The following is a 26,313-nucleotide window of genomic DNA, read 5'->3' as shown; positions in this document are numbered from 1 at the left end:
ATTCAAAATCAATTCACTTTTCTTCATGGCTTCTGGATTTAATGGTACGTCCTTAAATCCCAAGCATATGTGAAATAAATAGTCCCATATTTTACTGTAATTTGTTTTCATTGTTTTGTTTAGGCTTTAGAGTCGGAAGTCATTTAGAAGTTATATATAAATGCTTTGAGTTCTGAGCTCTAAAACAGTTGAATTCTCCTAAAACAGAGGTTCGCTTGGGCAACTGTGCATATTTTGGGAGGTTTAAGTTCAGAATGTTGTCGAATTCTCAATAGAAACTGCTGCTGGTCTAGAGTGAACAAAGAAAATCATGACTTCAGAGAACACTGACACTTAACAGATAAGTAAGGTATAAGACATGAAACAAAGTCATTAACTCAGTATAAAGGAAAAAATAATACAAAGAGTTTTAGGGGAAAGGTGGAGAACTGAAAACCTGAAATTTTCTTTGATGCTCCAACTCCTCATCTATGATAATGCAGTTTTAGTATTTTTGATGGTTCTGAGTCTGGCCTCTGGAGTCAGACCATACAGATACAAATCCTTTCCCTCTCACTTGTTAGCCATTTTGTGAGCAGGTTATTCACTCTGCTAAGCTTAAATATCATCTGTAAGTGAGCTTAAATGTAGTCCTTACTCATACGGTTACTGTAATAACTAAGCTGATTCAAATAAAATGCTTAGCATTTTGCACACAGTATAGAATACAAGTTTGTTAATGACAACACTAAGGGAAAAAACACATGTGCTTTGTATGGTGGTATTTCAGGTTAAGATAATGTATACCTGGCAGATGGTTCTCCCTAGTAAATATTAATTATAATTTATGTAAAAATAAAGGCAAAAATCACAGTTTCAGATCATAGAAGATAAATTAGAATAGAATAAAATCTAAGGTTCTAAATAGAAGGCTCTTACTAATGTCATGAGTATAGAGAGTGTCTGAATTATTACTATTCTATGGAGAATGAAAAGAAAGAACCATTCTCAAAGACAAGGGAAATGAATTATTCATAAGACTTGAAACAGAATGATACTCAGGATTACTAAGGGAAATCAACTGCTCAAATTCTGGAAGGTAAGAGAAATGGAAAAATTATACTGATGGATTGTACAGTTTTGGTCCTTCCACAATACCTACTTGAAAAGAGCTCAGAGTTTAAACATGATTATAAAATAATACAGCAGTCTATTGGAAAGCACAGCAAATAGAGAAACAATGTAGAAAGTAGGGAAGTTAAGTTTCATCACTTGTCCACTATGATAACTTACTGTTACTTAGTTTCCTTTATCTAGCAAAATGAAGTAGGACCACAAATTCCAACAACTAGGGCTGTTTGTTCATAGGTGAATTTTAAATTAAATAAACTAAAAACATTCCTTGGGAAACTTAAGATGCAGTCTTTTAATCAGAAAATTCCTCAAATATATGATATTTGGGTGTTGCGAATTCAGAAAAACAAAGCATTCTTTGGCTACATACTTCTAAAATTCAAGTCAGGACATTAAGAAAGGAAGGAAAACAGGCAATCATAAAGTCTGCAGAGTAGTCTATAGGAGTTATGGCCTGGACCAAGAACAAGCTGTCTGAACCTTGTTATTGACTATTCTAAGAATCATCCATGTATACAAACTGTGCTTGCCAAGAATGATTATCATTTAAAGATGATTCTTATCTCCGTATAGAAAACACAAAGAAAAATGTTAAAATTGGATGTTTGGGAAAAAATGGAAATGCTAGTGTTACGATTTTCGGTTTCATTGTTGTCAGTTTCTGAGTTGGTGATTATTCTGACTTATCATTTCACTTGCAATGAATATGGGCATGTCCTCTGTTTGAGGACAGGTGTTCCAGGAAATGTGCAAAAACATTTCCCACTGCGGTAAGAAATGAGGCACCCAACATGCTCAAGAATCAAGTGCAACTGGTGCTGTTCACCTCACTGCAGTTCCTCAGGTCATAATATTAGCCTTCTATTTCCCTTCAATTCAAATCCTATGCACAAAGCTCTTTTACAAAGGAGTTTATGTGGCTAAAGGGACATCTGATTTCTAAAGCACAACTGTCACTTGATACTGTACATTGATCTGGACCACCTCCTCTGGGTAGCCTCCTGTTGTTTTCACACACTAGAAAACAAAAATGTTTTAAGTGCTGACAGTTTCATCTGTTTCTAAATCTTTGTATTTCAATTATTTCTGGAATTAAAGATTATGTTCGGTAAAGTTCTGGGACTTAAACCACTTCAGCATTTGTGGATTATGACATTTGACTCCTGTAATGCTCGATGTTTACTACACTGTAAAATTCACATCCACAGTTTGAAAACGGATCAATTATATGAGCTTTCCAGCTCTTTCTCAAAGGCAAGAAAACACTGACTAGCATAACTGACAAGCAGCTCACACCATCACCATGCATCATTTATTGAATTGTCACAGTTATGGAGCCTCTATTTAGTAAAATATGCAAATCCCTGTAAATGAAAAACACATTTTTACCAGGAGAATGCTCTTGTGGATCAGTGTGACTCAGCCAAGCACACTGTTAAACACTGGTACAGTATGTAGCAGCTGAAGACTCAAAATACGTAATGAAAGCAGCTTTCCAAAGTGTTAAATGTACAGAGGCTTTGATGATCTTGAAAAAAAAAAACCAGAAAAAAAAGCAAACAACCAACTTTCTTGAATATTATTTTGGTGATCATCCTGGATATCAATAGTTTTTCCACTAGCCATTTTAAGAATTATGCTCCCATATTGGAAAGTTCAGTGTATAAAAGCAATTAATTGTCATCCAAGGTATCTATGGAGCTTTGAAAGTACTTTTTAATGTTTCATTCAACAATGTTTTTTTACACAACTGCTATAAACTAGGTACCATCAATATCACATAAATCAATGTTATGATACTTCTTGGTCGTTCTCAATGAAAACGACGTACAGGTGAAGTAATGTATTATTGGAATTACTCAGTTTGAATCATTTAATTGAACACCTGAAGATCTTTTACATATAAAAATTTCAGTTTGCCATCTAATCTCACTATGGTGATTTTTCATTCCAGAGCATACACTCATAAAACTTTAGAGCTGAAAGAACTCTTGAAGATAAATTTTACAGACAAAGAAATTGAGTTCCCAGAAAAGAAAGCAATTTACCATAAGTGGTGCAACTAGTTAGATGCCAGAGTAGAGGCTGAGTCAGTTCTCTTTGTTCCCAGCCCAGCATTCTTCCTGGACCACAGCAATTGGATTCACCTGAGGATCACTCCATCTTGCTTTTTTCTCTTGCTGTTCTCTGTGAACTGAGCCAGCTCATCTCATCAAAAGTGATGTGCTTAGATCAAGTGACTCACCAACTGAGATAAGAGTTTGCTAAATGAAAGAACAGCTATTTAATGTGTGACTTTCTCTAAATCTTGATTTGAAAAAAAGCAGAAAAAAATCAAATGGAAAATAACAAAAAAAAGAGTGAATTAACTTCTTATGAGCAATCACACATTTTAAAGCTTTTTATCTCTGAATTATTTCAAATTTGCAAAACAAAAAGTGTGAAGTAGTACAAAAAGCTCCCGTATATCTCATACCTGCCTAAGCCAATGAAAATTGTGATATATTTATTTTGCTTATAAGAAACATGCAACTTCCCTTTTTTTTCTTAATCCCAAAGCCTCTATTTTGCATTCTCCACTAAGTCTCTAGTAATCTGTGTTCAGACTGATGGTTTTGCCTTTGTTTTTGCTTTAGCTCTCACTTATAAGGGAGAATATGTTCTATTTGACTTTCTGTGTCTTGTTTGTTATTATTTGTTTTATATGAAGTCCGCCAAGCTCCATCAATTTTTAAGCAAATGGCAGGATTTCACTCTTTTTCATGGCTGAGAATATTCCATTGTGTGCATATAGCACACTACTCATTTGATGTTGGATATCTTGGCGAGTTCAGAGCTTAACTATTGTGAACAGTATCAAAATAAACATGATGAAACAAATATCTTTGAGATAAAGATTTCATGTCTCTTGGATATATACCCAGTAATGAGATCACAGGCTCATATGGCAAGTCTATTTCTAGAGTCTAAGAAATCCCCATATTTGTTTTCATAGTGGCTGTATAACTTGCACCAACAATGTATAACAATTCTCCTTGCTAATCACCAGCAATGTTTATTTTCTGTCTCTCTGCTAACGGCAAATTCTAAGAGCAAGTAAGGTAACACAGCTCACCGTGGTCTTGATTTGCATTTCCCAGACGACTGGTGATATTGATCGTTTTTTCACATATATGTTGCCTATCTATGTTTGCTATTGTTGACTATTTCTGTTTCATCAATTGAGAACTGTCTACTCAGGTTCTTTGATCTTTTCCTAACTGATGATTGTGTTTTTGTTGTTGAGATTGAGTTCTGAACACATTCTGGACATTAATCCTTTTTTAGATAAGTAGCTTACAAATATTTTCTCCTGTCTGGTGTCCCTTTATTCTGTTCCCTTTGCTGTGTAAAAGTTTCTGAGTTTGATAAATCACATCTGTCTAGTTTTGTATTGGTTTCCTGTGCTTATGGAGTCTTAGCCAAGGAATTATTGCCTATTCCAGGGTCTTGAAGTGTTACCCTATTTTCTTCTAGAAATTTCATAGCTTAGACATAGTTTCGAGTCTTTCATTTAGGTCTTTGATCCATCTTGAGTTGATTTATTATGAGAGTTAGGGATCTAACTTCATTCTTCCATTTGTGTGTCCAGTTTTGTTTTTCAAGATCTATTTATTTTTATTGGAAAAGCAGATATATAGAGAGAAGGAGATATGGATACACAGATCTTCTATTTGCTGATTCACTCCCCAAGTTGTTACAATGGCCAGAGCTGAGCCAATCTGAAGCCAGGAGCCAGGGGCCTCTTCCAGCTATCCCAAATGGGTACATGGTCTCAAAGCTTTTGGGCCATTCATGATTGTTTCCCAAGTCATAAGCAGAGAGCTGAATGGAAGTGGAGCAACCAGGATCCAAACTGGTGTCCTTGTGGGATCTGGGTGCATTCAAGGCGAGTTTCGCCACTAGGCACTCATGCCAGGCCTTGTGTGTCCAGTTTTACTAGCAACAGTTATTGGAAAGAATATCCTATTTCCAGTGTACATTCCTGGCACCTTTGTCAAAATCTATGTATGTGGAATGATTTCTAGGCTATCTAACTCCATTTCATTGATCTATGTGTTTGTCTTTACACCAGTGTCATATTTTTTTTAAGATACTCCTTATGTGCAAGGAATCTAGAAGATGTTGAGAGAATATAGATTTTTTCTGAACAGTTATCCAGCCTTGGCCATAAAACTAAATGTATATGCATATATGTATATGCATATCATAAATTTTTATTAAATTCTTATTTTTTAATATCACCAGAGTTTCAATACATTCCTGGTAAAGGATTTGATCCCAACAAGTCACAAAAGATAAAATTAATAGACACAAAACAGCAGAAAATGCACAACAGCATTAGCTATCTTAACATTAGGTCTTTTTTAACATATCATTTCAAATCTATTAAAACAGTAAGCATTTCAATATTGAACATATTTTATATGCTGACCAAATTTTGATGAAACTGGTATAATCACATATGATTGCATTTCAATAGTAAAAATATGTATGTGCTAACCAAATTTTGATAAAACTGGTATAATTACAAATGACTGATGCATGGCTTTGAATATTGTTATAATCATTTGGCAAAGCAGTCTAGTAATAGGTTTTGAAGTCATAAAAAATGTTTCCACCTCTTCGTATAGTGACCCAACACTTGGATATAAACCCTCAGTAATCCAAAAGAGAAAATACCACATAAATAAAATAATGGCTCATTTCCACGCTAGTGAATAAGGTAAAAGAAAAACAGAATAACTGGAATAATCTATTAATAGGTGAATGATAAATTAGGAAACAGGAAATTGAAAGGATAATTATGAAGGGATTGGCCCATGATCTTCATAAACATAAAAAAGTATTATAAAAATATAACTAGAAAACATTTAATATGTATGTTTCAAAAAGTTAACAGTGATTTCGCTTAAGGAGTGGAAGTGCCATGAGGGAAAGAAGACTTTCTTTTAAATTACTTATGTTTATGGACAAGGGCTAGAAGAGATGGAAAAATAACAATATTTGGGACCCAGTGCGATAGCGTAGTGGTTAAAGTCCTTGCCTTGCACGCACCGGGATCTCATATGGGTGCCGGTTCTAATACCGGTGGCCCCACTTCCCATCCAGCTCCCTGCTTGTGGCCTGGGAAAGCAGTCGAGGACGGCTCAAAGCCTTGGGATCCCCCCTGCATCTGCATCAGAGACCCAGAAGAACTCCTGGCTCCTGGCTTTGGATTGGCTCAGCTCCAGCCATTTCGATCACTTGGGGAGTGAACCATCGGACAGAATGGTTCCTCTCTGTCTCTCCTCCTCTCTGTATATCTGCCTTTCCAATAAAAAATAAGTAAATCTTTAAAAAAACAATATTTGATCTGTTATAATTGTAGATCATGTGCAGTTTCCTTTCTCCTTTGAATGCTTTCATTATCACAATATTTGTGTAATTTAAGAATGTGCAAATCAAAGAACAGCTGCCTTAAATACTTTTGGAAGTAAATAAAGTATAAATAATACATTAATGCATGAAGCAGTAGGAAAGTACTGAATCAAGAAAAGTACTTATAAAATATTCATAATGTTCCATATTTGTATGTATAAATATGATGAAAAACAGCATTAAAAGGAGCAGCAGATTCAAAGCAAGCTAGTCTCTTAGCAAGCCAATCACTTATGCATCCTGGAAACTGCCTGGGATTTGAAGGGAAAAGCAAGAGAAGGAAATGGCTGTGTAAGAGAGGGACTTTTTACACTTAAGCACTTGAGAAGATTAATAATTTTTCCCTGTTTCCCTTTTCAGGAGAAGACAAAGTGCTCCGACTCTGGCACCCCAACATCAGCACCAAGCCAGTGGGGAAACTGGTGGGACACATGTTCAGTATCACTGAGATTGTCACCAATGAGAAAGATCAACATGTCATCAGCCTCTCCTCTGCCAAGGTAGTAAAAAGAAAACAAAACAAAAAGGAAACAAAATAACTTCTCCATTAAGTTCAACTATTGGAAGACCCAGGCCATGTGCAATGTTTGAAATAACTGATAGTCACTGAGAGAAAATCTGTTCCTTCTGGAGAAGAAGGTGATGAGCCACTGCTGTCTGTGTCCGTTGCTTAGTGTATAAGAAAGAAATATCCTCAAAGGTAAATGGAGAAGGACACAACAGTAGGAAGAGAGCTCCCATTATCCTCAATAGTAAAGCGCAAGAGGTCTGCTGATTATAAAGAAATATCACCTAAGAAAAAAATAAGAGTTTCTGCTGTTGAGCAGTTATTAAATGGCATTTTCAAAGTTCAAGGCAAGATAATAACACAGAAAAAATAAGCTGTGAGAATTATACAAATGGAATTAGGATATTTGCAAATAATGTAACTTCTTGAAAAATTGAGAGAAATCAGCTTACATATTTAGGGCTACTAAATTCAATCAATAAGATAGCTGATTATAAAACAATTTGCAAAAAATGGATTTCTGGTTTTTCTGTTAGGAAAAATGATTATAGAGATGGCATCAACAAGAAGAAAAAATAAGATATCTATGAATAATCTTAAGAGATAGGTACCATTTATATAATGAGATCATTTTATTTCAGAATACAGGTATAGAAATATTCTACATTCCTACATGGAAATACTAGACATTGAAGGCTATTCAGTCAATTTGCCAAGTTTAAAGGTAATGTAGAAATACTGATTTGAAAGAGTATCCTAGAAACTTTCAAATATATAGGATAATGGATTCTCTATCAAACATTAACACACAGCATAAAGCAAAAATAAGGAGTTGAATATTAGTTATTGCAGAGATAGTCACATCTATGAAACAGAAAAGGAGAATCCAAGGATTTTTTAGACATTCATGTGGTAATCTTGTATAATATAAAAGTAGCCTTTCATGTCTGTAAGAAAAGGATGGTGCATCTAACAAATACTGGAAGAAGTGATTAAACACATAGGAAAAATATGTAATCAGACCATTACTTCTATGTAGTAAACTACATTCCAGGTGGGTGAAACATTTTAAATGTACAATCATAAAGGTTCTAATTTTCTAGGAAAAAAGAAGGTGAATTTTTATACAATCTTCATAATTCCTAAATATAGCACCTGTAGTTAAAAGAAAATAAATAAGACTGTATGACATGCAAACTTTCCATAAATTATGATAGCAGATATCATGTATCAAGTGTGTACTATATGCCAGGTATTATACTACTAAGCATTTTATACACACAGCTTATTTGATTCTAATAGAAGTCCTGCAAAATAGTTATATGAAATTTATACTTACGAAGGAAAATCACATCTAAGTAACTAAGGTCACACAGCTACCTAATGGCTAAGTTAGCCTATCCCATTTCTGACTTTACCCAAACTGCCTACCTAGAACTCATTAACAAAGCTAAAGTTAGAGGAAGAAGGGGCAAAAATGCAATAAAGATGACAGAAATAGTAATAGCTTTAAACAAATAACACTGACACGCGAAATGATAGGAGGCAGGGGCAAATGTATAACTTATTTTTTTAATTTAAGGGGCTGAGAGACAGAGGCAAAGCAACCACTTTTGTTTTAAAGCAACTTTTAATTTTAAAAATAGTAGTGAAAAGACAGTGAAAGTTTTGAAATATTAAAACATTCTGAAGTATGATCTGGGGTCACCTCTAGAGAATTTCAAAAGTTCTAGACTTTCTACCATTGTCTATACCTACAGTGTCAAGGATAAGAACCCCGAGGGAGCTTACTTCCTAGAGAAGGCAAGTAACAAATATAAAAGAAGGCAGGGGATGGCACTGTGGTGCAGCCTGCTAGTCCTCCACTCTGTAATACCAGCATTCCATATGGGTGATGATTCATGTCCTGGCTTCTTCACTTGTGATTTAGCTTGCTGCTTAAAGCCCAGGAAAGCAGCAGAGGATGCTCCAAGTATTTGGGCCCTTGCACACATGTGGTAGACCCAGAAGAGGCTCCTTGCTCCCAGCTCAGTTCTGGCCATTGCAGCCATTTGGGGAGTAAGCCAGCAGATGGAAGAGCTTCTCTCTGTATTTCTCCTCTCTCTCTGTAAAATCTGCTTTTCAAATAAAAAAAAAATAGTAATAACAAATCTTTTAAAAAGAGAAAGCAAAAAGTTAAGAATTGTACAAAATGTGAAACACAGCCTTCCATTGTGTTTTGGAATTAAAACCTGAAGCTTGAACCACCAGAGGAACCAATCTCATGAAGATGTATAAAATGAGCAATTTGGGCAGAGAACAGATGAATTGGTACCCATGTTTTTGCTGAAATGAAAATTTATTATTGTGTATTTTTTTAAAAAAGAGGAAGTATCTTCACATGTAGCCTTCCCCTAAACAGCATCACATAAATTAACTTTCATTACACTGAATTGCAGTAAACCACTGTGATGAATTGGGTGGAAACTACATGCCTTCGCCTTAATCTCAAGAGATTCTCATCCTTCCTCCTAGTTTTGCAGTACTGCCACCAGGAGATTATATATATGTTTTTCTACAGGCTTCTGAAACTGTATTTCTCTTCCAACTGCAGGATTGTTTGCCTAGTCACAGAACTCATATACTGAATGGTTAAGCCATATTTACTGCTTTGAAAGAAAAGCTGACAAATGTTGAAAGATGCTGAAACCAATATATACTTACGTTCATTTCATTAGCAAGAGCAGTAGAACAACTGTGGGCAATCTCCTCCAGCACAGCTTTAACAGTTTCTTTTTTTTCTATGAATAAGAGAAATATACTGGCTTCGGCAATTTATAACAGATTGCAAATGGGTGTGAAAGTTGCTATTTTTCTTAAAATTTCACTTTGGAAGTGATATGTAGGAACCTGAGAAAAGGCAAAGCTTGATTTTGCTAGATTTGTTTTAGAGCAGGAAGCTATGATGCGAAATCATATGCCAAGCAGATAATGTCTGAGTAAGCCGAACAGGTTGCTAACCTAGTCTGTAAGTAGACTGAGATTCAGCTGTCTATGACCACAGCTAAAATATTCTCGAAGTTTCATCTCCAGGAAGCCTGACTATGAGAATAACTTATAGGATCAGGCAAATCTAAATTTAAGCCTGACTGTGACAATTCTTAGTTGTGAGCTTGCATGAATGCTTTGAAACCAATAAGGAGAATAATAAAGCATCTTCCTTACAGAGCTGATGGAGGCTTAAACGAGATTATGTAAGTCAAGCATGCAACACCAAACCTTGTATGTAACTAGTCTTCAATAAACGCCAGGAATCATCAGAAAGACATGTGATCTTTCCAGTACTCATTTTAAACCCATCCACCTTTAACCACACAAACAAAGAACACAATGTGTTTCAATGTTATAGGAGAGGGTGAGTCTTTCTTTTTAAGTCTCAGATGCTTCACAGTAATTAGTCACATCTTGCTGCCCACCCATCAAGTCTATGTGATGCATAGATGAATCATCTTTCCCTGAACCCTTGATACCACTCCAAAAATGCTTTTTATCTTACTTAACTAATCATTCTGAGCTCACTTTACTGCTTTCCTCCTTTCTACCTCAAAACGGTTGTTATTTTAGCTACTCTCTCTTCTATTCCTCCTGTCTCCAGTAAAGTTCTTTATTCCCGAGTAAGTCAAATTCCTCTTCTCTATTCTAATCTAAGCATTGCCCTAATAAGAACCATGTATTGGCTTTCTTGATCTTAGATTTTCCTTTTCCCAATTACAAATCATTCAGTTGTTACTATATTTTGATTTTTGGCATCTCTAAAACTGAACTTATTTGCACTTCAACTCTCCTTTTCTGAATTTCTAATTTTCCTCTAATCTCAGCGTCATATTTTTCAGTGAACATTGACCCAACTTCAGACCTTCCTTCCTCCCAGATTCTTTCCATTGCTCAGTCATTAAGTCTCTGAAATGTATCTCAGATTCATCACCTCATTCTTCTCAGGCTCTTGACTTCAGGACAGAGCCCGCAGCGTTCCTGGTTGAAGTGGCATGTTAGAAAGTGCATGTACTTGCACTTCACGTCCCTGTGACCCCTTTTACATTCATTATGATCCCACACACATTCATTATAGTTTTTAAGATAACTTTCATCAACTTATTCTGTCGATGTTACCCTTTACCTCTGTTTCTTGCTTGGTACACAAGTTGTGTCTCGTGGCAATCTTGGGAACCCTTACTTCCTACTGTGTTAATGTGGATCAACCTATTAGCAAGGATGAGGTAGATCTAAGTAGATAAATGTGCTCTAATATGTAAACTCTTAATGTAAAAGGATATTTCAAACAGCCCAGGGAAAAGAATGAAAACAACAACAAAAAAATCTTGGCCAAAAAACAAAAAACCTTGAAATCTCTCATTGTGACTTTGTAATACAAGTTTTCCACAAACTTTTTTTTAGGGATTTATTTATTTATTGGAAAGCCAGAGATATACAGAGAGGAGGAGAGACAGAGAGGAAGATCTTCCGTCCAATGATTCACTCTCCAAGTGACCGCAACGGCCGGTGCTATGCCGATCCGAAGCCAGGATCCAGGAACTTTCTCCATGTCTCCCATGTGGGTGCAGGGTCCCAAGGCTTTGGGCTGTCCTGAACTGCTTTCCCAGGCCACAGGCAGGGAGCTGGATGGGAAGTGGAGCTGCTGGGATTAGAACCGGCAGCCATATGGGATCCCGGGGCACATTCAAGGCAAGGACTTTAGCCACTAGGCCACACCACCGGGCTCCCACAAACTTTTGAAAACCCACTTTATGTGGCTTCATTTAATGTTTGTAATAACTTTCAAGATAAGTACTGGAATTATTCCCATAAGTACAGAATTTGTCAGAGAAGTTAAGTGATTCACTCAATAACTTATATCTACTAGTGATGCAGCAGGATCCATCGAAGGTAGTCAGCCTCCAGAGGCAGTATCTTCAAACATTTACTAACTTAACAGGAGCAATTACCAAACCCAGAAAAAGTAATGGGCGGGGGGGGACTAGAATGGTTTAAATTTGTTCACTCGATATGTATAATAATTCGGTAATGAAAAGGTTAATTTAAATACATTCTGGCTTTATCCACCCGATTTTATATTCACCAATTATCACAGGAAAGATGTGAGAAAAAATTAGCAAGTTTAGTTTCACACACATTGCTAAAAGCATATTTTTCCTGAAGTTATGTGTAAAAACTTAATAAATATTTTTCACCAAATTCTCTATATCCATAATGTTGAGTGCCTTCCATTTTAACTGCACTGTCATACATACCCCAATTTCTCAAATACATCATTTGTCTGTTATTATAACTCCTGAAAGAGTTATATAATCTCAAATATCTTCAGGCCTTTCCTCTGTTAATGCATTTAATCCATTGAGTGACCCTGATTTGATTCATTTGGGGAATAAAATCTTATTAACCTCTTGTAGCCATAGCATAAAATTAGGAAGGCAGGCCAAATCCCAGTTTCCCTTGACAAGTCAAAAGACAGTGATTTCCCCCATGTCTCTCATTCTATCAAGATGATACTGCAATTCTAAGGATTTCATCTACAGATAAAATATAAAGATGCAGAATTCATCATGGAATGATATTCAAGGTCCATTATAATATTTCTAGCAATAAGTATAACTATTTGTCCTCTATTGATTCTTTGGCCTAGATCTTGATTTGCTCACCAACAGTAATGATGTCTCTAATATTTTTGCATCTGTGGGATCCAGCCCAGAATTCCATAACTGTGTGATGCACAATGAATTGTGGATTGTGTATGCCTTCTTAGCATTGAGCCTGTGTATATCTCGATGCATCTCCCCCGCCAAATCAGTAGTCACTGTAAATTAAACTGACCAAGAAAAAGTTGATGTTTTAGTAGTGCTGTTTGGATAATAGTGATTGACATGAATTTCACAGAAAGTAAAGCTAGTAGGATACATAGTTGAACCAAATAGTTCTTGTTTTTGGCATACAGGCACCTATCTATTTTTCAAATTTCTACTTTACCATTATTCATTAATTATTCCTTATAAAAGGCTGAAGGAAAAGTCTCTCTTTTGTCCTTCCCTTTGATATTTTGTGACTAATGGCTTTAGTTTTCATTTTACCCTCAAAGCTTAATCAAATTTAAAAATGATTGTTTTCCCCAATGTTAAGATATAAAAGCCTTTTATCTAACTCTTATATTCCCAATTCATTTGAAAATCATTATGGTTATTTTATTGCTACTTGAAACTGAATATTTTACAATTTTATATGCACATGTGTAATATTTAATTTATAGCTTATAAATATTGCAGTCTGCCACCCCAGAGCTTCTTCAGTGGAGGCCATCTGCCTTTTTTGATTTTCTCTCTATACCAATTCTGTCTCTTTCTGAAATGTCCTACTGCTTGCCTTCTTCCTAATGTCCTTCTCAAGGATGACCTGGCTATGTATCTTCTCACCCAGCTTTGCAGCACTGCAACCTACAAGAATACTGTTGACTTCTCGGGAAGTAAGTGCAGGCAGAGGACTAGCATTTAAAGAGCTTTGTTGCTTAGCAACTTCTCCCTAGTCTTTGAGCCAGAGACCACCTTGCTTTATTTCTTAGGAGGCAGTGACTTCCTCCTTTTCTGGATCCCACTTCATCCAAAATATAAGAACCCAGCCCCCTTTTTGTGAGCTGGAGACCTGTTGCCGTGTCTGCCATGGAGTGCGGCTGCACAGGACTCCTGGTCCTGGCGTGCAGGAGCTCTTCTTCCACTTTTGAATGCTTCAGACCTAGTGCCTAGCGCTCCGACATCTGCGCAATCATGCTTTTGTGTTGCTCTACTTCCAGACTTGGAGAGAAAGATATCTTGCTTCAGACCACGCTGTTTCTCCATCCATCTCTTTTTAAAAAATATTCTGCTGTATGTAGAAATTGCATTTCAAGGGTTGAACTGCTCAAACAATTCTGACCTGAACCATAATTCTTTTTATGGCAGTTCGAAGGAGAGGGTAGGAGTTAGCTAGATAGAGTAGAAGCTGACAGAAATTAAATTTGGGCAGAAGAATATGTGTGCGGTCACACAATGATAATAAAATGAGGATTTAGGGGGATTTTAAGTACTTTGTTAAGACAGTAACAAGGCAAATGTGGAAAAGAGCATCAGAAAAACTTAGGGGATATATATAGCATCACAAGGAAGGATTTTTTTCTCTATTTTTGCTGTTTATTTGCATGAAGGGCAGAGTGACAGAGAAGGGAAAAGACAGAGAGTTGGACACACTGAGAAAAGGAGATCTTCCATCTGCTGGTTTGCTTCCTGAATGGCCATAAGAGGCAGAGCTGTGCCATCCAGGTCTTCCACGTGAGTGACAGAGGACAGAGTACTTGGGATATTAACCCTGCTTTCTCAGGTACATTAGCAGGGAGCTGGATCAGCAATGGAGCAGTTGGGACTCAAACTGACAATCCCAAATGGGATGCTGGCCTTGCAAGTAGCAGCTTAACCTGCCACACTGAAATGCCAGCTCCATGAGGAAGGTGTTAGGTTCTCTCAATTGTCAGCAATTGGCATTTCCCTCAAACACACACAAAGGGCTCAAGAACTGAATGCTGAAGAATAAGAAAACAGAAGACGAACTATCCTCACAGACTTCAAAGTGTACTCACATTAGTTAGATGAGGAAGAAATAGTCCCATTCTAGAAACAAGAAAACTGAAACTCAAGCCATTTAAGTGATGGACCAGAAAGAACTGGAACACCAGTCCTTCCATCAATCACAATGTATAAACAGTTCTAAAGAAGGACTGTGAACCAAGAGCATTTCTCAGCTCTAGCAATAAAATCAGACCTAATTTTAATAGAGATGTCCCTCCTTTGCTCCTTGATTCCATTTTTGTATTTCTTTCCCAGAACTTATTAATAGTGCATTCTACTTGTTTACTCTGCAATAAAAGACTGAAAGGATTCAGTGTTCTTTTTGCTTTGTCTCCCCATATTTGCATGTTTACTAGAAGAAAAAGAAACAAATTCTAATTGCATAAGTTCTGAGTACCACTGGCTTACAGACTGTATACATTAGAGCAAAAGCTGCTTGCCAATGCTCCTAAAATCACTTAGACATCTTTATGTTCTTACATAAGCCAATGTGGATTACCAGTATAAAGATCTGAACTGAACTGACATAATTAACTGAATTGTAAGGGTCTCAAAAGTGTCTCTGCTAACAAAACTGCTTATCAGAGGATTAATGTAGTTCTATAATCACTCATTTATTCAATCAAAATTTTGACTTAATAGGTTAATACTATTATAATATGAAAATATTACTTAAGGCTGATGCACTACTAGTAAATGTAATCCTTGGTCACATTTATCTGACAATATTATAACTTGTTTTAAAAAAATAATCTAAAAAACTAAGATAATCTATTTTGGATAATAAAGGGTAAACTTGACCTAGTTTGGCTGAATTCATACTGAATTCATTATTCTTTCTACTGTAAAAACAAAAAGCCAACTTCTATTTGAATCATTACACAGTTCTCTTTCCTCTCTCAAATGAGAGCTGAAATCACCCATTTTCTCATAGTCTTACTATACCTACATGATTCCCCTAAAACTTTTTTTAATAAAGCATGCATCTCCAGGCAATTAGAAGGGGAAGTTCTGAGAAACCTTTCTCAGTAAGATATTCCCATATTCATAAATGAGGCAAGAGAAAATTGAGAACATTGTAAATTTTCTATTTGTTCATCCATAGTGGAATGATAAATTGACTTAACAGCAAGTCAACAGCAGTCTTTAAGAATTCATTTACATTTTGAAAGATTAATAAATGCAATGTCCCTCACCTACTCCCCCCAAAACCCCAGTGCCTAAAGATACACACTTAAGCAAGCTTGCATTACTATTGTTTTCCCTCTACTCAAACCAATAATCAGGTTAGTGATTATCAGAGTTTAGTGGACGTGTGTTCATTATATCAATCATACTTTTTGGCAAGGTTATACAAGTGTGTTACAGACTGTGGAAATGTTTTACCTAAACGTCTTGAGGGGAAGGATAAGACATCAGCAGCAGTGAACTCTGTTCTCCTTCCTACAGGTTTTCAGAGTGTGGGATATACAGACTCTCTCACTATTACAAGTCTTCCATGACAGCCAGGGAGGACCAGGAGACATGCAGATTTATTCAATGATATATGATGCTAATCATGGCATGCTCATTACAGGTAGGCATACTCAAATACAGATAAATGAAACTGAAATAATGGTTTTAACTAGCATTTGAGCATAATCTGTGTGCATGCACATTTGTGTGCGTAATGTAGTTAACCAAAGTAGATATTTATTTTAATTCTGGTCTTAACTAAATTTCTATGGCTAGCTGGATGAAATGCATAACTGTATATATCTAAAAACATCAGGTTGGTGCTCTAAGGTTTTGAATGTAGAAATACACGGGCTGGAATTAAGCAGAACAACATGATTAATCTGTTGCTAAGTATAGGGCAAGTCAAGCTCCATGTTAGCTGATGGGACTCTCGGGAACAGGAATGGAATCCTACCTTCAGGCAGCTGCACCAATATGCACTGGCATGAGACTCTTCTACAGCAAAGCACTTTGCCCCATGCATTGTGGAAGTGAGTCAGTAGCTATGGCTAAGGAGGATGTTGACTCCTCCACCTGCCTTTGCCTCTAGACAAAAACCAGAGGGTAGAGTCCAGGATGACAGATCCCCAGTGCAGAAACCAAAATAGACACAGACACACCACAGCGACAAAGGGACTTTGCTAGGCACTAAGCCTGAATACTGTTCTTATGTATACCCTTAAGCTTTGGAAGAAAAACTAATGATATCACTAATATTTCCTCCCTTAGGAAAACCAACCCAGAATATGTGCCCTAAGCATATTTTAGACTTTAATTGAGGCTTGGATTCCAATGCAGCGGACAGGGTGATCCTCTAATCCCCAATGACAACAGCAATGCATTCTGTTTGTTGTTGTGAGGGGCACTATTGTTATTAATATTTCTCTCACACAGACAACTACTATCTGTATAGCTCTTTTCACAAAATCATTCATATCCTCTTTCATATGGTCCACACAGTCACCATGTGAACTAGGAACTGCTATGATTCATTTCTTACAAATGTTAGAACTGAATCCCAAAGAACTTAGCTGACAAGGACACCTAGTAGAATCACAGAGCTGAGGTTTGGTCTCAGTGCTTTTGATGCTTGGATTCCTTCTGTTCCTTCTGTGACATGCAGTGTTCCCACGGTATCAGTATAACAAGTCCAAAACCAGTAGAAACATGTTGAGACTGTTCTTAGCAGACCCAGCACTGCTGACATCCACAGAGTAAGATCAAGTCACTCTCAATGTAAAGGTGCTTCTACCAGGAGGTTCCAAGTGTGGTTTGATTATTTGGTGACCACATAGCTCTCACATTTTAATCTCAGGTTGTTTGCACTGAGATACATTACCAGAGGAGCCAGCTCAATCCTTCTTTACACATGAACAGATCTTATTCCAGAATTTAAACACATCAGTCTCTGGCTGAAATTTCTAGAGTGGAAACCTCTGTAAAGAGACTTGAGAAACTCACTACAAAATCTGCCTTTAGTAACTTTAAGTTTTAATGACCAGGGTGAAAAACATCATATTTGTTTGACCTAAAGAATGTTTTGAGATCCGTACTTATAGTTCTAGACATTACACAAAATCAGAACACACAATTGGCTGATTTTGCAAGTCAAATCAAGCACTCACTTGATAATATTATTGTAAACCAAAGCCAAAGACCCTTAGAAGAATGCAAGCCAAGAAATACCTGCTCTCTATCTAATGGCTGTTTCTAAGTGTATTTATCACTATGGTGATTTGGAAATTAATGCTATTTAATATTGATGTTGCAAGCACTTGCTTGCAAATATTTCATGCATTGTATTTAATAAGAACATGTTTGCAGAGTACTTTATCTTTTGTTAATTGAAAAGGGCTCTCTAACAATAAATTTCAACCACAAAATGGGAGTTTCCATTTAGCAGAAACCTGATCATCACCATTATTGCCATGTTCCAAAGGGAGAGGCATACAGTAGGCACAATTAAGGGGAAAGATGGATTATGAAAAAGGAGAAATTGAGGGTCACTAAAAGGGGAGTTCAACGAAGTCCCGAGAGTCCGTGCTTTAAAAATAATGAGGTCCTAAGTGAATATATTTCTTAGGCTGAATCACGGTTGCTCTATTTGTCCAAAATATTTCAGAGTGGGTGATTATGTTTTCACCTCATTACATTTCCTAGGTATTGATATTAAACTCACTGATGGGCTGTTTCCAACCCCAGATGCTTGAGTAAAATCCTTTGGAACTCCAGATGTCTAGTGCTGAGTGTTTATGATATTATTTCTTCCGTTCCAGGCTCTAGTGTTATGGACATGTACCCTCTGACAAGGATGATCCAAGATACAGAACATGTCCCTCACACTCATGAACGAGAAATCAATGTCATGCTTTACAACAAATATTTTCACCAAGTGCTCACTATCTGCTCTGAATCTATTATTAAGGTGGGTATTTCTTGACTCTTCAAGAAAAACAGGCAAAGCAAACAGTATTTCTCTTTTTCCAGGTAAATCATTGAGTGATCATTATAGTGGCACATATAAGATTATACATTACACCTTTCCTTACACTTTGTGAACACATGAACAACAAGCATTTGAAGTCCAGTTGGCTTGCTATCAAGCTGCATGCCAACTGAATAAATAAAGCTGGTAACTATCAAAATAGAAAATTTAAAGCAAACATGTCATTTAGTAACAGTTACAAGGTTAACATTCTGCTATTTACGTGTATTGTGGCTTCGTAAGTATAGTAGATAGCAACAGTAGATAGTCTAGTATCATCCTGTCCAGGTATATTCAACTGCTTCACTGCGAAGCCTCCTTTTACTCAGGAGCAGAGATGCCTACGGCAATAAATCTTCACTACCTGGTATGCTAGTCTCTATTAGACAGTTCATCTATGAGAATATATGTATATACTTGTTTAATTATATATCAATTTGTTTTGTATTTTCCATGAAGATTATTTTATATCAGAGAGAACATATGAAAACATATTACTGTGATAATATGGGTGAAAATGAAGAGAAAAGAAGGGAATAGAGAGGGGAGATACCCATACCTACAAAAATATATCATGAAAAATAATATACAATAAAAAGAAAATATGTCAAAGATAATTTTTTTTTGCATTTTGATTGGTTTTTGGCTAGACCTACAGTTACTTAACAAGAGAGAGGCATTTAAGTTTTAATAAATGTATATGTACAACAGTCCAGTCTGAATAAATGGCCAAAGCACAATGTGTTTATACTTTTACACAACGTTTTGTCCTTATGACAGAACACATGGTTATCTAGACCACAGAAGTAAATTCTAGAGATGTTACTAAGAGCTATTTGGGGGAGTGAGCAGAATTTAGTGGAAGAAAAGGTTCACTTCAGAGTTTGCTGATTCAGATTCATTCCAATTCCAAATAAATAAGCTATGGTGATCAAGGCTGGTTTCTACCCTGGAGTGTGAATGGTGTCACTTCCAAAGGAAACTCTATGGCTTGCTGCATGTAGGCAATAAGCATCCAACAGGCCTGTTCTGAGGTGACAGCTTATCAAGTGATTTTGGTTTGAAATCAATTTGACATAAGTGGAGATGACACATGAACCCAGATGAACCCAGCTGTGTGTGTGTGTCAGGAACACTCGTGCTCTTCTGCTCTTGTGCTCCAGCCTTTTCACCACTCTGTCCTCCAAGGATCATGACATCACCTGGCAGGGATAGCTGGAGGTATTTGCTTCAGATGGTACAAGTTTATTTCACATTTGCTCTCCAAAAGGTGACACATGAACAGAAAGTAAGCTTTCTTCTGGAGATCTTCCAGCTACCTCTCATTTTTTTTAACCCTCTCTACTCATCTTAGGCTAAAAAATCTCCTGGGTTCAGCATAATGCCATGTATTTTTGGTAATGCATAAAGGGAGAGTAAATATATGGAAACTAAAACACCTGGCCTGCTTCTTCCCAGTATTGACTTGTAAGACACGAATGACTTTTTGGAGTAAGAGAGATTTAAAAAAAAAAAAAAAGGAATCCACCCTGTGACTTTTCATACATGACTGGTTGGATAGGGTTTGTACTGAGACTGGAGATGGGTGACCCTGAGATCTATTCAAAAAGGACCTATACTCCTTTTTTCTTTTTAGGATTATCAATAAACCCAGGGACAGGCAGTGATGAACATGGACTCTTTTTTATTATTATTAATTACATTGTATTATGTGACATAGTTTTATAGGCTCTGGGATTCCCCCAACCCCTCCCCAAACCCTCCTGAACATGGGTTCTTAACACCAAACTGATGTCATTCAAACCTTGACTATCACTACTCATGCAGAGGTCCTTTGTTGTCCGTCTTCCAGTTTCTTCTTCAGTTGCTTCCCCTACATTCCCTTCCCTCTCCCTCCTGGGCCGTAGTAACAGTGTCCTTCCAGTTCCCTAAAGGAATATTACATCTGCCCAAATCCAGCTTGCCTGCACTGCCTTCACTTCTCCAAATACTTCAAGTGTAGACATTGTGTTGCAAGTGCAGTTCTATTGCTCTCTGGCAGTCCAATTTATATCTAAATTTGGCAGATCTGTGAATACAGATTCACAGGACAATTCTTTCAAGTCTCAAGTCTCTACTTGGTTTCCAAAGAGAGAGAATGATCAGTGCTAACATGTTTCTGGATTTTCTGATTAAATCCAGCTTATTCACATAGATGCCCTTCTCTAAAATCACAATCCTCACCTCTCTCTCCCTCCCTTCTCCCTCTCTCCCTTCCTCCTTCTTTCCTTTGCTCCCTTCCTTTGTGTTCCCTCCCTCCCTTTTCTCTCTTGGTCTGTGTTCATAGTCAAAATCCTCTTTGGAAAACTCAATGAACTCTTTCCTCAGGCTTCTCTCATATTCCAAGACGTTAACCCTGGAATTTGTAATGTGACCCCCAGTAAACTTGAATGAGTGTCACCAGGTTCATTTCCTGTCTGCTGCACTTTTTCTTGTTACACTTCCATCTTGCTGCTATCCCTCGCTTCATCTTTACAACTGACAACTCTCTACAGACAGGCAATGCCCAAAATAGAATGAGTCACTGCGTATTTCAGCCACCTCCGTTGGCAAGAGAATAAAAGGCCATAGTAACTGTTAGAACTGCATCTTTCAGAACTTTCCTTGATCAAATCAGCATTGAAGGTCAAGTTGTGGGAGAGGTACTGCATGTGCGGAGTACAATTTTGAACTGGGAAGTGTTTGTTAATAATCTTAGAGTATATGGGTTATTTGATTTTTAGTGTATGTTCTTTGTTTCAGGTATGGGAACTCGAGACTGGCTTCCAAATATACCAGATTTTAGACGCTCATGGCTACAGCGTTGAACTGACTTCAGCAGCTGTTGATGAAACTGGATTTTGTTTTGCCACAGGAGCATATAATGGTTAGAATTAGATCCAAAATATGACCACTCTGCTGTAGCAAAGTTATTAGCAAAATTGTGCTAGTAACTCATTAGTTTCTTTGGGTAGTAGGGAAGACTAACAATCAGAATGGACTCTGCCAGTGGACAGTAACACATGGCCTTATCCAATGGGCATTAATGTCTTGATATTGATGCTAAAAATAATCAGCACAATTCATTTACATATGCTCTTAAACAGTTTGCAAAAGTCACATCATCTCATTTAATATTTGGTTGGACTTACTGTTTTGCACTGGTTAATTCTACTTGAGGTACTCCTGGTTAATGGTGGGACTTAATCTGTGTTGCAAATTTTTTTTCTTATTCTTTTTATAGTTTAAATTATTTTATTTGTATAAAGTGAACAATACAAATTTAGTGATACTTCCCACACTACCCTCCCTCCTACCCACATTGCCCATTCCCCCTTCCCCTTCCTTATTTCTTTTATTTTATACTGGTTTATTCTATCATTCTATCTTAGTATACAAATAATTAAGAGATACACATTAGACTTGGTACTTACTAATCATATTTTCACTGACAGTAGATTTTGGGGCAGGACATAATCTAGCCCACTTGTAATATAATACCTAAAATTCTTTATTGGGCTTGTTTATGTGTCTAGCTCCTTGGGAACATGACAGAGGTGGGAGAATGTCAAATTCAGAATGTCTTATTTCATCTCAAGTTCCTCATGCTGTGGAGTACTATATATAGGACCATCCAGAACTAGAGAACCCCAGACTGCCCCACCTTTCCCATCACCTTGTTATGAAGCCCATGAAAGAAATGCTCTACCTATACAATATGACCGACTGAACACACTACCCAGAACAGATTAGTCTAGGTATATATTACTAAGTAGGTGATTGCCCTTAAGCCAGTTGATGAAACAAATCAGCATACTGATATCAAAGGTGTTAAAAATGTAAACTGGAACAGTTTCTTCCCTGCCTTTAAGGCACCTGTGTCCCACTTTGGAGGATTTCACTTTGATTCCCAGTTCTGGATCCCAATTCCAGCTTTCTGCCAATGGAAATCCTACACGGCAGAAGTGATAACTCAAGCAGCTGTCTTCCTGTTACCCCAATAGTAGTCTCGGATTAGTCTCAGATTCTGGCTTCAGAACCAGCCCAGTCCAATTGGTGGAGTCTCACAAAGAGTAAACCAGCTTGACAGTTTCTTACCTGTTGCAGTTCCCTCAAGCTTTCTATCCTCCAATAAGAGCTAAAGCCCTATAAACATATGCAAGCACCTTAGAAACTGTAACAGTATACTGGTATGATCTTTTACTATAATACTAATTACAATGTATTAGCTCAAATTCAGTCAACTGGAAGACCCTAGGGGAATGGACAGAGCAGAGTCACAAAAAGGGAAAGCTCAGACAGGAGAGTCTGAGGGCTTCAAAGAAAACTGTCACTGATTTCAAGACACTGCTGATCCTGTTTATTTTTTATCAGCCTGTGACAAATCAAGACTTACAGAAATACACTTCCTGCACAGTAAGCCTGAGGAAACTCATGAGCCAGTCTTAGTAAGAAAGAAATTTAAGCTAAATTGTTGGTACAAAGCTTCCAATAGGACCAATTTTTTTCTGAGCAAAAAAAGCCAAGCATTCTGTAAACCATTTGACCCACATAGTTTTTTCTCTGTGTGCCAGGAACAGTGAAAATCTGGGACTTTGGCAGTGGGCAAGAGATGAAAGTGTTGCCTAAAGGGAAAGAATGGAAGGAGGAAGAGCACTGGGTGAAACGCCTGATTTTTCTCAAAGCTCAGGAAAAGCAACAGCACTTGATCCTTACCTTGGAGCGCAGTGGAGCTATCAAAATGATCCAGGTTTACAATCCTATTTTGATATTTGAACTGTAGGTGCTCTTCTTGGGAAAAATCAAATGAGTCAGTGGATAATCCCCATTTAACTCCTTTCTTTCCAGCCAGCTGAATATAGTATTTATCCACTGTCATTCCATTGCGGCTTCTCATAAACTTTGTCCAGATCCATGCAATAAACAAAGAGAACAGCCACCCAGTTACAGCAGCTTTTCCATCACGCTTTAAGGATCTAGTCAGGACTTCAAAGTGGGTATCAGAAAGACTCATTTACAAACACCAGCAGCTTCTGACATTATTCATCCAGGCATTGGCCAGTTAATCCATGGCTTCCCTGAATGGCTGTTCATGTTGGTTCTGTGCCCTATAAGCCATAACATGTTTGAAATGGGGAAGTCTCTTATACAGTCTGTTGTAGAAATTGTTTTATTTAATCTAAGGCAAATGATGCAGTCTGTTTAAGGCTGTTTTGGAGGACAGAGATAGACTAATTCATTTTTCCAGTGGGTGTTTGAGTACTTACAAATGTTAATGCTGCCTACAGATTTAAAAGGAACTCTAGATCATTTATCCTGGCCAAGTGGATCTCACCCTGTCACCAGAACTCAATGACTCACTGCCTTCATTATTCCCCTTCTGAAAGCAAATCTTTTTCAAAAATTTGTATTGTTTTCTGTGATACAGTTTTATAGGTATAGGGATTCTTCCCTCCACTTCCCATTCCTGCCTCCCCATTCTCTGCAATCCAACTGGCTTCCCCTATGTTATCACAGCAATATAGTCCTTCAGCAGTAGTCACAAGTCTAATATTCTACAATTTAAGTGTATCATGGCATTGAGGGTATAGGCAATGGTGGAAAGTCTAGTATCCTCTTGTCAAGGTATGTTTAACAGTTTCATCAACAGTCCTCCTTTTATTCAGGAGTAGAGATGTGTACTGTAATATATCTTCACTTCCTGCTGTGCTAGTCTCCATTATACAGTTTATCTATGAGAATATATGTAAATACATGCTTACCTATATACCTATTGATCTTATATTTTTCATGAAGGCTGCCTTGGGGACTGGCTTATTTTAATTTCATTCTTTTTCATAACTGAATAGTTTTCCATGGAATAGACACACCACAGTTTCTTTATCCATTCCTCTTTTGACAGGCATCTGCGTTATTTCCATATCTTTGCTATTGTAGATTGTATTGCTATAAATATAAGGCTTTAGGTCACTTTATCAAATGAAGATTTTACTTCCTTTATATATAATGTTAGGAGTGGGATAGCTAGGTCATACAGATCAATTTTCAATTGTCTTAGCACTCTCCATACTGATTTCCAGGACAGCAGTCATGGCATACTAGCATTGAATAAAATGACTGATGACTTTACAGATGGAATAAAGAAATGAGAAGTTTCCCTGGTTCAGTTCATTCTGCCTTCACTGTCTGAGTATTCTAAAAGAACACTGCAGAAAGAAGTTGCTTAATAAATCTGAAACACAAAAAATATGTTGATTTTAAGTTAACACAATGAGAAGCCCTCCGTAACAATGTCTGTTGTCACACATTCCTTTTAACTTTCTTAAAAGCATCACACTTTTTTCAAAGATTGCAAAAACAGTACATAAATTTGCCGCATCAAAATTGTTTTAGTTTTACTGTGTCAGTCAGTATTTCACTTGGATACCTATGGGTCAGCATTCAGTTTAATAAAGAAAAGCCATCTCTTATTCATAGATATATATATTTATAAATATATTTATATTTTTAATTTATATACATTTTATATATTCTATTTATATACTTATATAAAAATACATATTCATATATAATATATTATATTTATTTATTTATTTATTTATTTGAATTGTACCAGATACCTTATGGAACTAGATTTGCCTATTGCATATATATGTACTTACACTTTTATGACTAACACTGTATTTTGGTAACTAGTTACTCTGAAGAGGGAAGAGGGGATAGGGCTTAAGATAGAAGAAAGTCAGATGGTAGATATGCTGAGTTGTGCTCTGTGTTTCTCTGTCTTTTAATGGCAGCTCAAAATAAAATAGTTTAAGTTCTCATGAACCCACTGAATTTCTATTAAAGGGCAAGGAAGATGATATTTTCCTCATGGTGATATGGGAGCTGCCTGATGCCATTCCTTACTTACAGAACGGGATTCGTGTGGTGCATCTGAAGATGTCTACTAGAGACAGGAACATGGCTATTCCTTTCCCAGATGTCCAATTAGTAGCTGAAAAAACACTTCCTCATCTCAATGGTGTAAGTTTCATTTCTTGTATTTTTTCAATGTTTAATGGTTCACATGAAAATTTAAAAACTAAAAGCTACACAAAATAATATAATGAACTTCTATGTATTGTTTCTCAGCTTCAAAAATAATCCATGCCTACCCAACAACATCCATGAGGGCTGGATCATTGAGCTGGTTATATGGAACTAGGCTTCAATGCCCATTGACATGTATGAGAGCCGAATGGGATGTGGGACAGACTGGATTAGTCTGCTACACATACTGGCAAACCAGGGTAGGGGGTGGGTCTGGTGGGAGTTATTGTGGGTCACTCCAACCGATGAGGCTGCAGCTCCCACTGGTTTGGGTGAGGGTGGAATGTGTGCAAGGCACAATCAGGCTGAACTACAACACCCATTGGTTCCAGTGGAAGAGAGGGCTAGAAACAGAACCAACCCAGCAATTGCAACCACCGGCTGATCGGGCGATGGACTGTACTGGGCCCTGTACTTGCTAGTACACACAAGAATCTGTTCTGGGAATACCTCAAACAAACTATCTTTGGGGATCCCCCCAATTGAACTGCCAGACT

General features: G+C 37.0%; 1 protein-coding gene across 1 annotated transcript in view; it reads left to right on the top strand.

Moving 5' to 3' along the window:
• WDR64 (WD repeat domain 64) overlaps positions 1–26,313 on the top strand; it is a 94,654-nt gene that overhangs the window by 34,819 nt on the left and 33,522 nt on the right. The window contains exons 10-15 of the mRNA XM_040967929.1: positions 6,934–7,073; positions 16,174–16,300; positions 18,498–18,646; positions 21,488–21,611; positions 23,299–23,474; positions 25,574–25,750. Of these exons, the coding sequence (XP_040823863.1) occupies positions 6,934–7,073; positions 16,174–16,300; positions 18,498–18,646; positions 21,488–21,611; positions 23,299–23,474; positions 25,574–25,750 (893 nt within the window). The remainder of the gene's footprint in view (positions 1–6,933; positions 7,074–16,173; positions 16,301–18,497; positions 18,647–21,487; positions 21,612–23,298; positions 23,475–25,573; positions 25,751–26,313) is intronic.

Source organism: Ochotona curzoniae, unplaced genomic scaffold (genome assembly GCF_017591425.1).
Source record: "Ochotona curzoniae isolate NIBS_2020 unplaced genomic scaffold, NIBS_Ocur_1.0 scaffold_4683, whole genome shotgun sequence".
Taxonomy (NCBI): Eukaryota; Metazoa; Chordata; class Mammalia; order Lagomorpha; family Ochotonidae; genus Ochotona; species Ochotona curzoniae.
Note: the sequence above shows the minus strand (reverse complement) of the source record. Positions and strands in the feature narration are given on the sequence as shown.